This window comes from Prunus mume, linkage group LG6 (assembly GCF_029339155.1).
Source record: "Prunus mume cultivar Tortuosa linkage group LG6, ASM2933915v1, whole genome shotgun sequence".
Classification (NCBI taxonomy): domain Eukaryota; kingdom Viridiplantae; phylum Streptophyta; class Magnoliopsida; order Rosales; family Rosaceae; genus Prunus; species Prunus mume.
The window spans coordinates 13,150,614-13,163,988 of record NC_142703.1 but is presented as its reverse complement, the minus strand read 5'-3'; the positions used below and the strand labels follow the sequence as shown (position 1 = coordinate 13,163,988).

General features: G+C 36.2%; 1 protein-coding gene across 1 annotated transcript; it reads left to right on the top strand.

The window, feature by feature from the left end:
• Nucleotides 1–2,389: 2,389 nt before the first annotated feature.
• Nucleotides 2,390–4,730, top strand: LOC103334999 (putative amidase At4g34880). The gene is made up of 5 exons (XM_089054118.1): nt 2,390–3,083; nt 3,292–3,506; nt 3,604–3,840; nt 3,933–4,128; nt 4,219–4,730. Exons 1-5 carry the CDS (start codon nt 2,538–2,540, stop codon nt 4,582–4,584), a joined length of 1,560 nt encoding a protein of 519 aa, XP_088910244.1. The 5' UTR covers nt 2,390–2,537; the 3' UTR covers nt 4,585–4,730.
• The last annotated feature ends 8,645 nt before the right edge of the window (nt 4,731–13,375 follow it).

Here is a 13,375-nt window from a genome sequence, read left to right as displayed (position 1 = left end):
TCAATGTTCAAATTGCAACCTCTAACACCCCAAATTCGAGGCCTGCCACTCACGATCTCACAGTCGTGAATCTGAAACGTGGGTTGGGTGGGTGGGGTCCAACTACAGGTGCATAAAGGTGGAGATGGCTGGGTTAGGTGCGGCTACAGTTGGGCTTCAGAGGACTGGGGTTGGGTGGGGGTGGGGAAAATTGGTGGGTTGTGGGCTGCTGGGGTTGGGGAGGTCGGCGGGGAGTCTAAGGAAGATGGGGGAGCAGAGAGACAAATGAAAATCAAAGTAGAATGAGAATAAGGAGGCTGGTTTTCAGTTTCTAAAAATATGGTTATGGAGAAAACGAAAGTATTTTCGTGCCCTGTGAAAAGCACAATTAATCGTGCTTTCAAATAATAATAATAATTTCATAGCCTCACTTATTACTCACAGTGAAGTGACATAATAAAGGGGTTATATTGACATGGATATTAGGCACAAATCTCGTGTCCAAATTTCAATGGGCACAAATAGATTCTTTTTGTACTCGTCTTAGACACAAACCTACAGTGTTTTATGTGTAATAGACATGTTTTTTTTTTTTGAGAAATTCTAGGATTGCATTCATAATTCAACCAAAAAAGTCATTAGTCACAAGGGCCAAAACAAACTAGCCACAAAGGGCGATTACAATAACGGAGCGGTCGAACAACAAAATTAAGACAATGGTGCGCCTCCACTAACGATCACGCAGGATCGAATAAACTATAGCATAGGCATCCCAACTAAGATTGCAAACTCAGAATAATCAAAAATAGACAAAGCTTGAAAAAATCAAGCCATAACAATACAAATAAAACTCTCACAAAAGAGAGATAAAAAGCTCTCACAAAGGAGATGTGAAAAGCTCTCACAAAAGGAGATGTGAAAATTCACAGAGAACCTACAGAGTCTCTGTGACTTATTCCGAACAAAAAGAAACCACAAAAAAGATGGTGGTAGAGATCCGACGTCAAAACGCAGGTAGAGATCCAACGCTGAAACGCAATCGCCTATGATGGTTGGAGGAAAATCAGAACAAATCACAATCGCCTATGAGAGAAAACCATTTGTCTCTGGAGAAGAGAGGGAGGAAGAGAAAGAGAAAGAGGGGAGGGGAGATGAAGAACAAGGGCCTCCTCCCCCCCCTCAAAGTGAAAACGGCTCTATGAGGGTTTTTTTCTCTGCTAGGGTTTTTTGCTCACCTTGTCTATTCTACATGTGTATGTTTAAGACATTTTTGTGCTAAATGAAGTTGAAAAAGACATGATACTTCTTTTGTGCTCTATAAAATGTGTCTTTAGAGCAATTTTGTAGTAGTGAAATAAACTGTACATGCCTAATTATGTAGCATGCGATCATGTTGTTATACTATAATTGCTTAAAACTTCCATGTGGACATGAAATGACAAAAATCGTGGGAGAAAGTTGCTCTAACCAATAATCAAATACTCAAAACAAGTAAAAATTGCAGTCCTCTATAAAGAGTATTAACCTAGAATAGTGTACATAATATTAGAATCATTATAGCTTGTTGGGTATGTGACAATAATACTCGAAACTTCATATAGTCCATGGTTATGTTGGGAACTAAAAAAGATATAGCTTTAAATCATAGATAACTGTCCACAAATTGGATAATTTTAGTTCCATAGATAGAAGGTCAAAAGTAAGAGTTCATCACAATATCATCTCTAAGAGTGAGGTCAAATGCAAAATGTTAAATTCGGATTTGATGACCTATTTAGCAATTTGACGCTTTATAAATTTTTAATATTCAACCGAAATATCATATAACATTTTATTTTTATTTTTATTACATCTTTTTTAAAAAATGGGGGTCATATTAAAAGAATAAACGATAGTAGGGCCCAACATATAAAAAGACTTCAAAATAACTTGTCAAAAGAGCTTCGAGTGTGAATTGCATTGCTCGATCCACCATGTGACACACGTTGGTAGTTCGTTTCTGATAATCTGAACAGACATATGTACCCTTGATTTGGGACCAGACCAGCTATTATCAACTTTGAAGGAAAATGTGTGCCGCATGCAAGTACGGAAAAAGATGAAAAAGAAAGAGAACATAAATTCAATCCCACTTCAGGCTGCAAAGGTTTACATTCACACAACCTGAAATATGGGAAGGTTCTGTTTGCATATACATATATATATATATATATATATATATATATATTCTCTCTATTTCTAAAGCAAGCGTGAAAGAATGATAAAATCAACTATCCAAGTGTGTCAGCTGGCAGATTGCAATTGGTGCTAGCTGGTTCTTCTTGTGGTTACATACTCACCATACAACACTAATTTTATCTTATCTTTTGGTGGGAAACATGAGCTTGCAATTATCACCTCAATCAAATTCAAATCAAACTCAAGTGCTTGAGTGAGTGTTCATGGTGGGGGCCAATGTAGAATAAGTTATGGGACCAGAGAAACTTTTGGGATCCTATATCCATGGCACAATTTCTAAGTTTGAAGTTGTAAATTAAGTTATAGTGATCACTGCTCCAATGGCACAACCAAGCCACTCTCACTTCTCATCCTTCCTTTTGATTCTTCTTCTCTTTGCATTGCCACTTGGGCAACAAACAGCTGCAGGACATGGACTCTCAATCAAGGAAGCCACCATAGACGATCTCCAACTAGCTTTCAAGCACAACAAGCTCACCTCAAGGCAACTTGTCCAGTTTTACCTTGGGGAAATCAGCAAGCTCAACCCTTTCCTCAAGGGGGTCATAGAAGTGAACCCGGACGCGCTTTATCTTGCGGACAAGGCTGACTACGAGCGCAAGACTAAAGCACCATCTGTGTCACTCTCTAAGTTACATGGCATTCCCATTCTGGTCAAGGACAACATTGCAACCAAGGACAAGTTGAACACCACAGCTGGCTCTTATGCTCTGCTTGGCTCTGTTGTGCCCCGGGACGCCGGCGTGGTGACCAAGTTGAGGAAGGCTGGGGCTATCATACTGGGAAAGGCCAGCTTGAGTGAGTGGTCCTATTGGAGGTCCAATGATGCACCTTCTGGTTGGAGTGGCAGAGGTGGCCAAGGGGTGGTGAGTTGAGGATCATTAATTGCCTCATGTAAACCTTGTTTGATTTATTTTAAGTTCTCTTGGTAGATACCTGGTATGTTATGTTGTGAAACTGTCAATTTAAAACATACATTCAACTAAAAGTTAACATAACTAATGTTTGAGATTGACTGACAGTCTGATAATATAACATTACAGACATTCTGAGATATAGTTCCGTTGAGTGCAGAACCCTTACAATTTCAACGCGACGCCAAGCGGCTCAAGTAGCGGGTCGGCAATATCAGCGGCAGCAAATCTGGCAACAGTGACACTGGGGAGTGAAACAGACGGGTCAATCTTAAGTCCATCCAGTTGGAACTCAGTGGTGGGCATCAAACCAACAATTGGCCTTACAAGTCGAGCAGGGGTTGTTCCAATCTCTCCAAGACAGGACACAGTCGGGTAAGTGGTGATCAATCAATGTAAATTATTTTCACATTAATTTTGATGGCTAGCTTTTTCAGTCTCATTGTTTGTTGGGGGGTGTTGGATTGAACAGGCCAATTGCTAGGACAGTATCAGATGCCGCATATGTTCTTGATGTCATTGCAGGCATCGACAGCAATGACCTTGCAACAATTGAGGCATCGAGGTACATTCCCAAGGGCGGCTATGCACAATTTCTCAGACCTGATGGACTTAGAGGTAAGAGAATAGGGATAGTTAGAGCCTTGTTCAACTTTGGCGGTGACGCTTCATTGACTCGAACTTTTGAACAGCATTTCAAAACTCTGAGGTAACAAAACCATGTATTAGTCTCTCCAATTCGAGACATACGTTCTGTTTTGATGACATAATAAGTTGTTGGAATTTGGAAATTTAATGTAGGAAAAGAGGTGCTGTTTTGGTAGACAATTTGGAAATAGCACATTTTGATGAAATCTACTATAATTCAAGTAGTGAAAGCATTGCATTGTCTGCTGAGTTCAAAATTTACTTGAACACATACCTCAAGAACTTGGTGGCTTCGCCGGTTCGATCCTTGGCAGATGTGATAGCCTTCAACAATAAAAACTCAAAACTGGTGAGTAAATAGGAGCAAGGGTTTATGTTACTGTCAAATTATATGCTCAGAATTTGTCCTAAGTAATTGGTTGAGCTACCGGCAATGTAGGAGAAAGTGAAGGAGTATGGCCAAGGCCTACTCTTGAAATCTGAAGCAACAAATGGGATTGGCAATGCAGAGAAGGCAGCGCTGGTAAACTTGGCAAAGCTATCCAAAAATGGTTTCGAGAAGCTCATGACGAAGAAGAGGCTAGACGCAGTAGTGGCTCCATCTGCAGCCGTGTCGACATTGCTCGCCATAGCAGGTTCCCCAGGTGTGGTTGTCCCAGCAGGATATAATAAAGATGGGGTACCGTTTGGCATCTCCTTTGGCGGGCTGAGGGGTTCGGAGCCAAAGCTAATTGAGATAGCATACGGCTTTGAGCAAGCCACTAAGATTAGGAAGCCTCCTTCACTTAAAAACTTCAAGATTTAGAGTCCCATTTTATTGGTATTGAAGCTAATGGGTGTACTATTGTAGTCTCATGATCAAGAAAAATGCTAAGAATAATAATGACGGGTCTTGATCATTTAGGTTTTATTACAACTCTTCTCTTGGTCTAATACTATTTCTCTTTCAAATGGTGCAAGATATTCAAGTTCAAATGGCTCTCCCAAATAATAATAATAATAATAATAATAATAATAAACAGAAATTATATTAAAATTGAAAACCATAATTACTTGTTTTCTATGATAACCTTTTCATGTGTTTAATAACTGGAATGCATCATGATTTTACCACAATATCAATACATTTAGCATTAAGAATACAAGTGATAGTCTAAACTATAAGAGAGTTTATGAAAGGTATGAAAGAAATATATATTTTTTTTAATGTTTACAAGTTAGGTTTTTTTTTTCATTGTGCTAGACCCCGTTGACAACAAAATATGTATGATTTAGACATTATAAACATGATCCATAACCATAGGAAACATGATATAACTAAGTAAATAATAAGTCAAAGAGAAACTCCTATCCCGTGAGAATTAACCAATTAAACATCATCTAGTCAAATTGCTCTCACTATCAGGGGCGGAGGCACAGAGGGACAAGAGGGGTCAGGTGACCTCATGGCAACTGGAAAGGTACCTGTAAAGGTCTCAGATGACCCTATGGCTGGCTGGTGTGTGACCCCGAAGGTGCACACCAGATGTTTGATGAAAGGTTTTGAAAGACCTTGTGATGCTGCTGCTGTGAGCAGACACGCAAGGTCTTTTTCCAAAATCGCATGGCCAAAACGACGTTGTTTTAGTCCAGCGTATTAAATTTTTTTAATGACCTAGCTTCAAAGCGACATCGTTTTGAGCCAGCTTATAAAAAAATAAAAAATAAAAAAAGAATAGAACCCACCCTTTTTTTCACATTTACACCAGTCTTAAATATGCTGATCTTTAGAGCACTTCCAGCGCGCGTCTTCAACCCTGGCAGAAGGGGGCCCAAAGGCCACAATCCAACTCCACCGTGCCAAGTCTAGCCAGGGCAAAGGTTGGGTCTTATAAGCCTAGCAAGCCCACAGGCAAATACAGCTTGAGCTGCTGCCTAGGCAAAATGACACATTGCTGACATCATCAACCAAAAAAAAAATCAAAATTCCAGAATTTTTTTTAATTATATATATACAGAGAACTTCTATTGAGGGACATCCCTTATAGGGCCCACTCTGGAGTATATTTCACTAATTCAAACAATCTATTTTATAGATACTCATTGAAAGATCATCTCTACAAAAAATCACTTGAATCCGATATCATTTAACCACTCAATTAAGTTATTGAAATTTTAGTACTTTCTTGAAGTACTGTGTTCATTGATTTTGCAGGATACAATTGGATGTCGAAACAGTTTGCGATTTGTCTAATTTTTTTTTAAGGATGATCTATTAATGAAGACCTACGAAATAGATGGTTTGGATTATTGGAGAAAAAATTGTAAGGGATCCCTCAATAGAATAGGACTATATATATATATATATATATATATATACAGAGAGCTTCCATTAAGAGATCCCTCAAATAAGCTTATTTGAGGAACACCCTTTGTAGGGCCCACTTCAGATTGTATTTCACTAATCCAAACCTTTTGTAGATACTCATTCAAAGATCATCTCTACAAAAAATCACTTGAATCCAATATCATTTGACTACTCAATTGAGTTCTTGAAATTTTAGTACTTTCTTGAAACACTGTGTTCATTGATTTTGTAGGACATAATTGGATATCTAAACGGTTTCCGATTTGTCTAGTTTTTTGTAAGGATGATTTATGAATATAGACTTAAACAATAGATGGTTTGGATCGTTGAAAATAAATTTGTAGAGTACCATAAAGTGTGTCCCTCAAATAAAATTATTTGAGGGATCCCTCAATAGAAGGGGACTAATATATATAGCCATATTCTTATTTCCCACATAAAAAACTTCTTTCAAATTCATCTCCTCATATCTCATGTGAATAGTAATTGCCATTACTCTATCCCATAGGGATGTTTGAGCAAGCCACTAAGATTAGGAAGCCTCCTTCACTTAAAAACTTCAAGATTTAGAGTCCCATTTTATTGGTATTGAAGCTAATGGGTGTACTATTGTAGTCTCATGATCAAGAAAAATGCTAAGAATAATAATGACGGGTATTGATCATCTAGGTTTTATTACAACTCTTCTCTTGGTCTAATACCATTTCTCTTTCAAATGGTGCAAGATATTCAAGTTCAAATGGCTCTCCCAAATAATAATAATAATAATAATAATAAACAGAAATTATATTAAAATTGAAAACCATAATTACTTGTTTTCTATGATAACCTTTTCATGTGTTTAATAACTGGAATGAATCATGATTTTACCACAATATCAATACATTTAGCATTAAGAGTACAAGTGATAGTCTAAACTATAAGAGAGTTGATGAAAGGTATGAAAGAAATTTTTTTTTTTTTTTTTAATGTTTACAAGTTAGGTTTTTTTTTCATTGTGCTAGACCCGGTTGGCAACAAAATATGTATAATTTAGACATTATAAACTTGATCCATAACCATAGGAAACATAATATAACTAAGTAAATAATAAGCCGAAGAGAAACTCCTATCCCGTGAGAATTAACCAATTAAACATCATCTAATCAAATTGCTCTCACTATCAGGGGCAGAGGCACAGAGGGACAAGAGGGGTTAGGTGACCTCATGGCAACTGGAAAGGTACCTGTAGAGGTCTCAGATGACCCTATGGCTGGCTGGTGTGTGACCCCGAAGGTGCACACCAAATGTTTGATGAAAGGTTTGAAAGACCTTGCGATCTTCTTTCTTTGTCTGCGACACGCGAGGTCTTTTTTTTTTTTCCAAAATCGCATGGCCAAAACAACGTTATTTTGGTCCAAGGGTATTCAATTTTTTTTTAATGACCTCGCTTCCGAAACGACATCGTTTTGAGCCAGCTTATAAAAAAATAAAAGAATAGAACCCACCTTTTTTTCACATTTACACCAGGTCTTAAATATGTCGATCTTTAGAGCACTTCCAGCGCGCATCTTCAACCCTGGCAAAGGGGGCCCAAAGGCCACAATCCAACTCCACTGTGCCAAGTCTAGCCAAGGCAAGGGTTGGGTCTCATAAGCCTAACAAGCCCACGGGCAAATTCAATTGAGTGTTGCAGGCAAAATGACACACCTTGACGTCATCAACCAAAAAAAAAAACCAGAATTCCAGAATTTTTTAATTATATATATACAGAGAGCTTCTATTGTGGAATCCCTCAAATAAGCTTATTTGAGGGACATCCCTTATAAGGCCCACTCTGGATTATATTTCACTGATCCAAACAATCTATTTTATAGATACTCATTGAAAGATCATCTCTACAAAAAAATCACTCGAATCCGATATCATTTGACCACTCAATTAAGTTATTGAAATTAGTATTTTCTTGAAGCACCATGTTCATTGATTTTGCAGGACACAATTGGATGTCGAAACGGTTTGCGATTTGTCCCATTTTTTTTAAAGGATGATCTATGAATGAAGACCTATGAAATAGATGGTTTGGATCATTGGAGAAAAAATTGTAAGGGATCCCTCAATAGAAGGGGACTATATATATATATATATATATGCATATAGTCTAACCAAAAATTGGTACCCTAGGCCAACACCTCCAGACATCCAATTTGAAGAACGAAACTTCCAAAGCCAATTTTTAGTTTCTTCTGATAAATTGTATGAATGGAATATTGATGGTCTATTTGAGCAAGAAATCCTTAATAAACTACAACTTATGTCTATGGTTGCTAATAGTTATATCTCCAATCACAGCTTTAGATAATATGAAATTGTGCCTTTACTTGTCATTGGTTTTACCGGAACCCTCCGATATTGGTGGGATAAGCATCTAACAGCTGAGTCAAAAAATTTGATAATTCATGCTATTAAGTTAATTGAAAAAGGTCTTCCTATATTTGATGAGCAGATAGGTCAAGGTGTAGAAGATGGAGTCAATACTCTGTTTTATACAATAATTGAGCTTTCTGGACCAGTTTTTCTTAGGGTAATATTTCTTTTTCTTATAGAACCCATCATTATTGTGCCGGAAAGATTGTTTTTTATGTGAGTAAGGACGACTTTTCCTAAGAGGACTAGACTTATTTTTCCTAGAAGGAGGAATACTAGTTAGACCGTATTGTTCACAGAAATTTCCTAACTCATACTTGGCTGATTTTGTCTGACTTTTTCTAGCCGGTTAATTAGATCTCGTTTATTAGGTATGGGATACCTAATCCATTCTAAGACTGAATTAAGAGGCTTATAATTGATGACTAATCTTGGGACCCCTTTTTCTAACTCAGCATTTTTCTGGACATAGAAAGTAGGACAAAACCAAGGCGATTTAGATTTACGGATTATTCCTTTCTGGAGTAACTCAGTTATTTTATTTTTATAGAATTCCATTATTTCTTGACTCATTTGGATTGGTCTGGCTTTAGTGGGGATATTTTTCTCACTAAAGGTTCTGATATAAGGCAGACTAACAACATGTTGTTTCCTATACCAAAAAGCATTAGGCAAATCAGAACATATTTCATTTTTTAACTTATCTTCAAATCGCTGCATTTGCAACTGGAATGACTTGCAATTAAGCTGTTGTTCAATTCTTTTGAAATTAATTTCCTCTTTAAGAAATTTCAACTGATTGTTTTTATTATGAATTATTCTGACAGACTTTGAGACTGAACTTTTTTTAAGGGCTTTTAAATTATGCAGCTCAGGTTTAGACAAAACTCAAACTTAACCTTTTCGCCTAACTGGGTGGAGGTGACTCCGTCATATTCTACCTGGAAAGGATATAATAAAGTAATAAAAGGCAAACCGATAATGACTTCATCAGTGATGTTTTTGACTAAGACAAATGAGGTTTTAAAACAAATTTTATTTTGACAGACATGGGCTTTAGGGATCTCATAATTCAGCTGAAGTGACTTTCCTGAAGCAGTGCTCAAGGATTCTTTGGACTCCTTATAATACTTAGTGGAGATTAGACCTTCCTGAATACAATTAAGGTCTGCTCCTGAATCAAATAAAGCAACTGTACTAAACTCAAAAATTTTGACAAATATTCTGATTTTAGAATACCATTTTCTAAAATTGACTTGTTTAATTAGATTAACTATCTGTTCTTTGTTTGAAGGTTCACTGTCTGAGTTAAATTAACTAAATCTTGTTTAATGGTATAATTTTCAACTTGTAGTTTATGACTCATTTGTTTTAACTCAACTATTTCTTTTTTGATTGTTTTGACTTCTAATAGTAAATCTTGTGAGGTGACATTTTTCTTTTGGTTAAACTTTTCTATTGTGGTATTCAGACTGATTATATATATATATATATATATATATATACACAGAGAGCTTCCATTGAGGGATCCCTCAAATAAGCTTATTTGAGGGACACCCTTTGTAGAGCCCACTCCGGATTGTATTTCACTAATCCAAACCGTCTATTTTGTAGATACTCATTCAAAGATATATCTACAAAAAATCACTTGAATCCAATATCATTTGACCACTCAATTGAGTTCTTGAAATTTTAGTACTATCTTGAAGCACTGTATTCATTGATTTTGTAGGACACAATTGGATGTCTAAATGGTTTCCGATTTGTCTAATTTTTTTTGCAAGGGTGATCTATGAATATAGACTTAAAACCATCAAATGTTACACTTCAGGCTATTAATACATTCAAGCTTCGATTTTTTTTTTCTTTCTTTTCACTTTGCGTTGATTGGATTGGATTGGACTCTCTCTACGAAAACGATCAAATGTCATTCAGCTGTTGAAATCTCCACTAAGATAACAAATTTGATGTTATAAGGAGTCAGCGGCTGGGGATCTAGGCGGCCGGGCGGGTCTAGGGGGCTGGCGGATCTAGGCGCCTAGGCTGCTGGGTGGATCTAGACGACGCCTAGGTCGCCTGGCCGTTCTAAGGCGATCTGGTGGTCTAGCCGGCGCCTAGGCGGCCTGGCAGATCTAGCAACCTCTTTTTGTTCCAAATGAAGACAGACGAGGCTTGCAGTCGCAGATCGAATGTATTTAGCGAGTCCAGCCGAGCGGCTATACTATAAAAATATTCGAATATATTCCTAGAATATAGCCGCGCGGCTATACCGTGAAAATAATATATTTAAATAATATCACCGTTCGTACGTCTATGCCTACTTTTTTTGAAACATTTCCGGTTGTTTTGGTAGACGGAGACGGAATTGTTAGAGCCTATGTTCCTTTTAGAATGGCATAATCAAAATATAGTGTCGAACAAGTAGGTGTAATTGTTGAGTTCTATGGCAGCGAACTCAACGGAGTCAGTTATAGTGATCCCGCTACCGTGAAAAAAAATGCTAGACGCGCTCAATTGGGTGAAATTTTTGAATTAGATCGTGCTACTTTGAAATCCGAATATATTCGAAGCGTATAGCCGCACGGCTATACCGTTAAAATAAAATATTTAAGTTGTATTGCCGCACGGCTATACTATTTAAATATACAATTTTGTCATGTAATTTTAAATTACCACTTTAGCTAATTAGGGTAGAGTTATTTCTTCCATTATTTTTTTTTTTATACTAGTGATATTGGGGAATGATAATTTAAATTCTTTCTAATACCTCACATTCTAATGATTTCCAGCTATTAGTCCATTAGGCCATAATAAAAAATGAATTTTATTTATAAGAAATAATACGAGTTAAACCCACAAATACAAAAAAAAAATAGGAATCCAATCCAAAGGTTTTGGACCTTTCTACACATTACCAGTTACAAGGTTTTATTTGTGGCAGCTCTTCTTGCCAATTAATTTTGCGATTTTTAGCACCTTTCTACACATTACCTGTTACAAGACCTACTTGGTAATTTCCACTTCACATTCAAAATCAGCTATTGAATCTGTTGAAGAATCAATGATAACCTACGTACAAAATTAAAAAACAAGCCACAATCAGTGAAACTTAGACTTTGGGTCAAACTTTATACACCTTAAGAAAGTTAAAAGGGAAAGAAAAGGACCAGTGACACTAATCTACCATTCTCATCAGACGGTTACCTTCCATTATACCCCTTACCCGTTGTTTAAGTGACAAGGTACAAGCAAAAATCTAGGCTTATTATCACAAAACGTCCATAAGGTTTACGAAACTATCAGATTGCATCCTTAATGTTTTTTTTTTTGTCACTTATGGTCCTTAAGGTTAGTATGTGCAATCACAAATGGTCTCTTAGGTTCATCAAAACTCATTAGTTTGTTGACGTGGCATACATATATATCACAAAACATCCCTGAGGTTTACACACTTATCACAAATGGTCCCTACAAATTTTTTTTATTTTTTAATTTAAAATTCATAAAATTTTGGTTTTATTTTTAAAATTATTTATAATTTATAAATAAAAAAACCATTTATTGAAGGATTTTAATCTTGAGGACCGTTTATGAACCCTAAACCTTTAATTTTTTTCATTTTTAAATTTTATGAATTTTAAATTATTTTTAAAAAACTTCATTAATTTGTTGATGTGGCATATATATGGAGCCCACATCTACAATAATATAGTGTCACATGTATTTAAAATTTAATATATATTTTAAAATAATTATAATTCATAAAATTTTAAAAACAAAACAAAAATTTTATGAATTTTAAAATTAAAAAATTAAAAAATTTCGTAAGAACCATTTGTGATAGGTGTGTGAACCTTAAGAATGTTTTGTGATATACATATATGCTACGTCAGCAAACTAACGGAGTTTTTGATGGAACCTAACGGCATGGACCATTTGTGATCATGCATACTAACCTTGAGGACCAAGAATGACAAAAAAAAAACATTAAGGATGCAATCTGATAGTTTTGTAAACTTTAGGAACGTTTTGTGATAATAAGCCAAAAATCTATGAATATTCAACGAAAACAACAAAACACATGGATCACATGGACTGCAGAAAAGTACCAAGTGGGCATACAAAACTTGCCAGATAACATTTTCAACATAGTTATTTTGCAGCAAATGCACTTCTACGTTTAAATATTTTATGAATGTCATATGTGGAAAATACAAACTGCTAACCAACTTACCATAAGTCTATACCGAGGTTCAAAATGGGTAGCGGAAACTTCTGAAATGGGAGGACACCATCCATTACAAAGAGTGGCATCAAATCAACACCAAAGTTTGTCATTGTATCATTCTCCAACTTCCTTTCGGCAAATTCCTCTGGGAATTTCTTATGTATAATGGCATTAAGTGTCACAATGGGAAAAACAAAAAGAAGATATTGAAGGTGTCAGAACTGAAGCAAACAATCTTGATAAAGAAGCATGCTGCATCCAAACATACATTAATACTGGCAATCACATCCCACAATATACTCAATTTTTAATAAAGATAAATATAAAGTTACCCAAAAACTGAAGGTTTGAGTCCTGCTGAAATGGCCCTATATTTTTTAGGATAATGTACTGTGAAAAGGAAAAACACAAAAGAAGAGCTTCTCTAGGAGGACGAAGGAAAAAAAAAATAAACAAAACAAAACAAGATAAACAATACAGGAAAGAGGACTAGCACTAGCTGTAGAATGTAATGATATAAACAAGGCCGAATGCCCAATTCGCACTAGCACTCGTCTTTTATTCTAGGCAAGTACTACTACTAAGAAGTCTGAAATACCTGCACAACCATTTGCA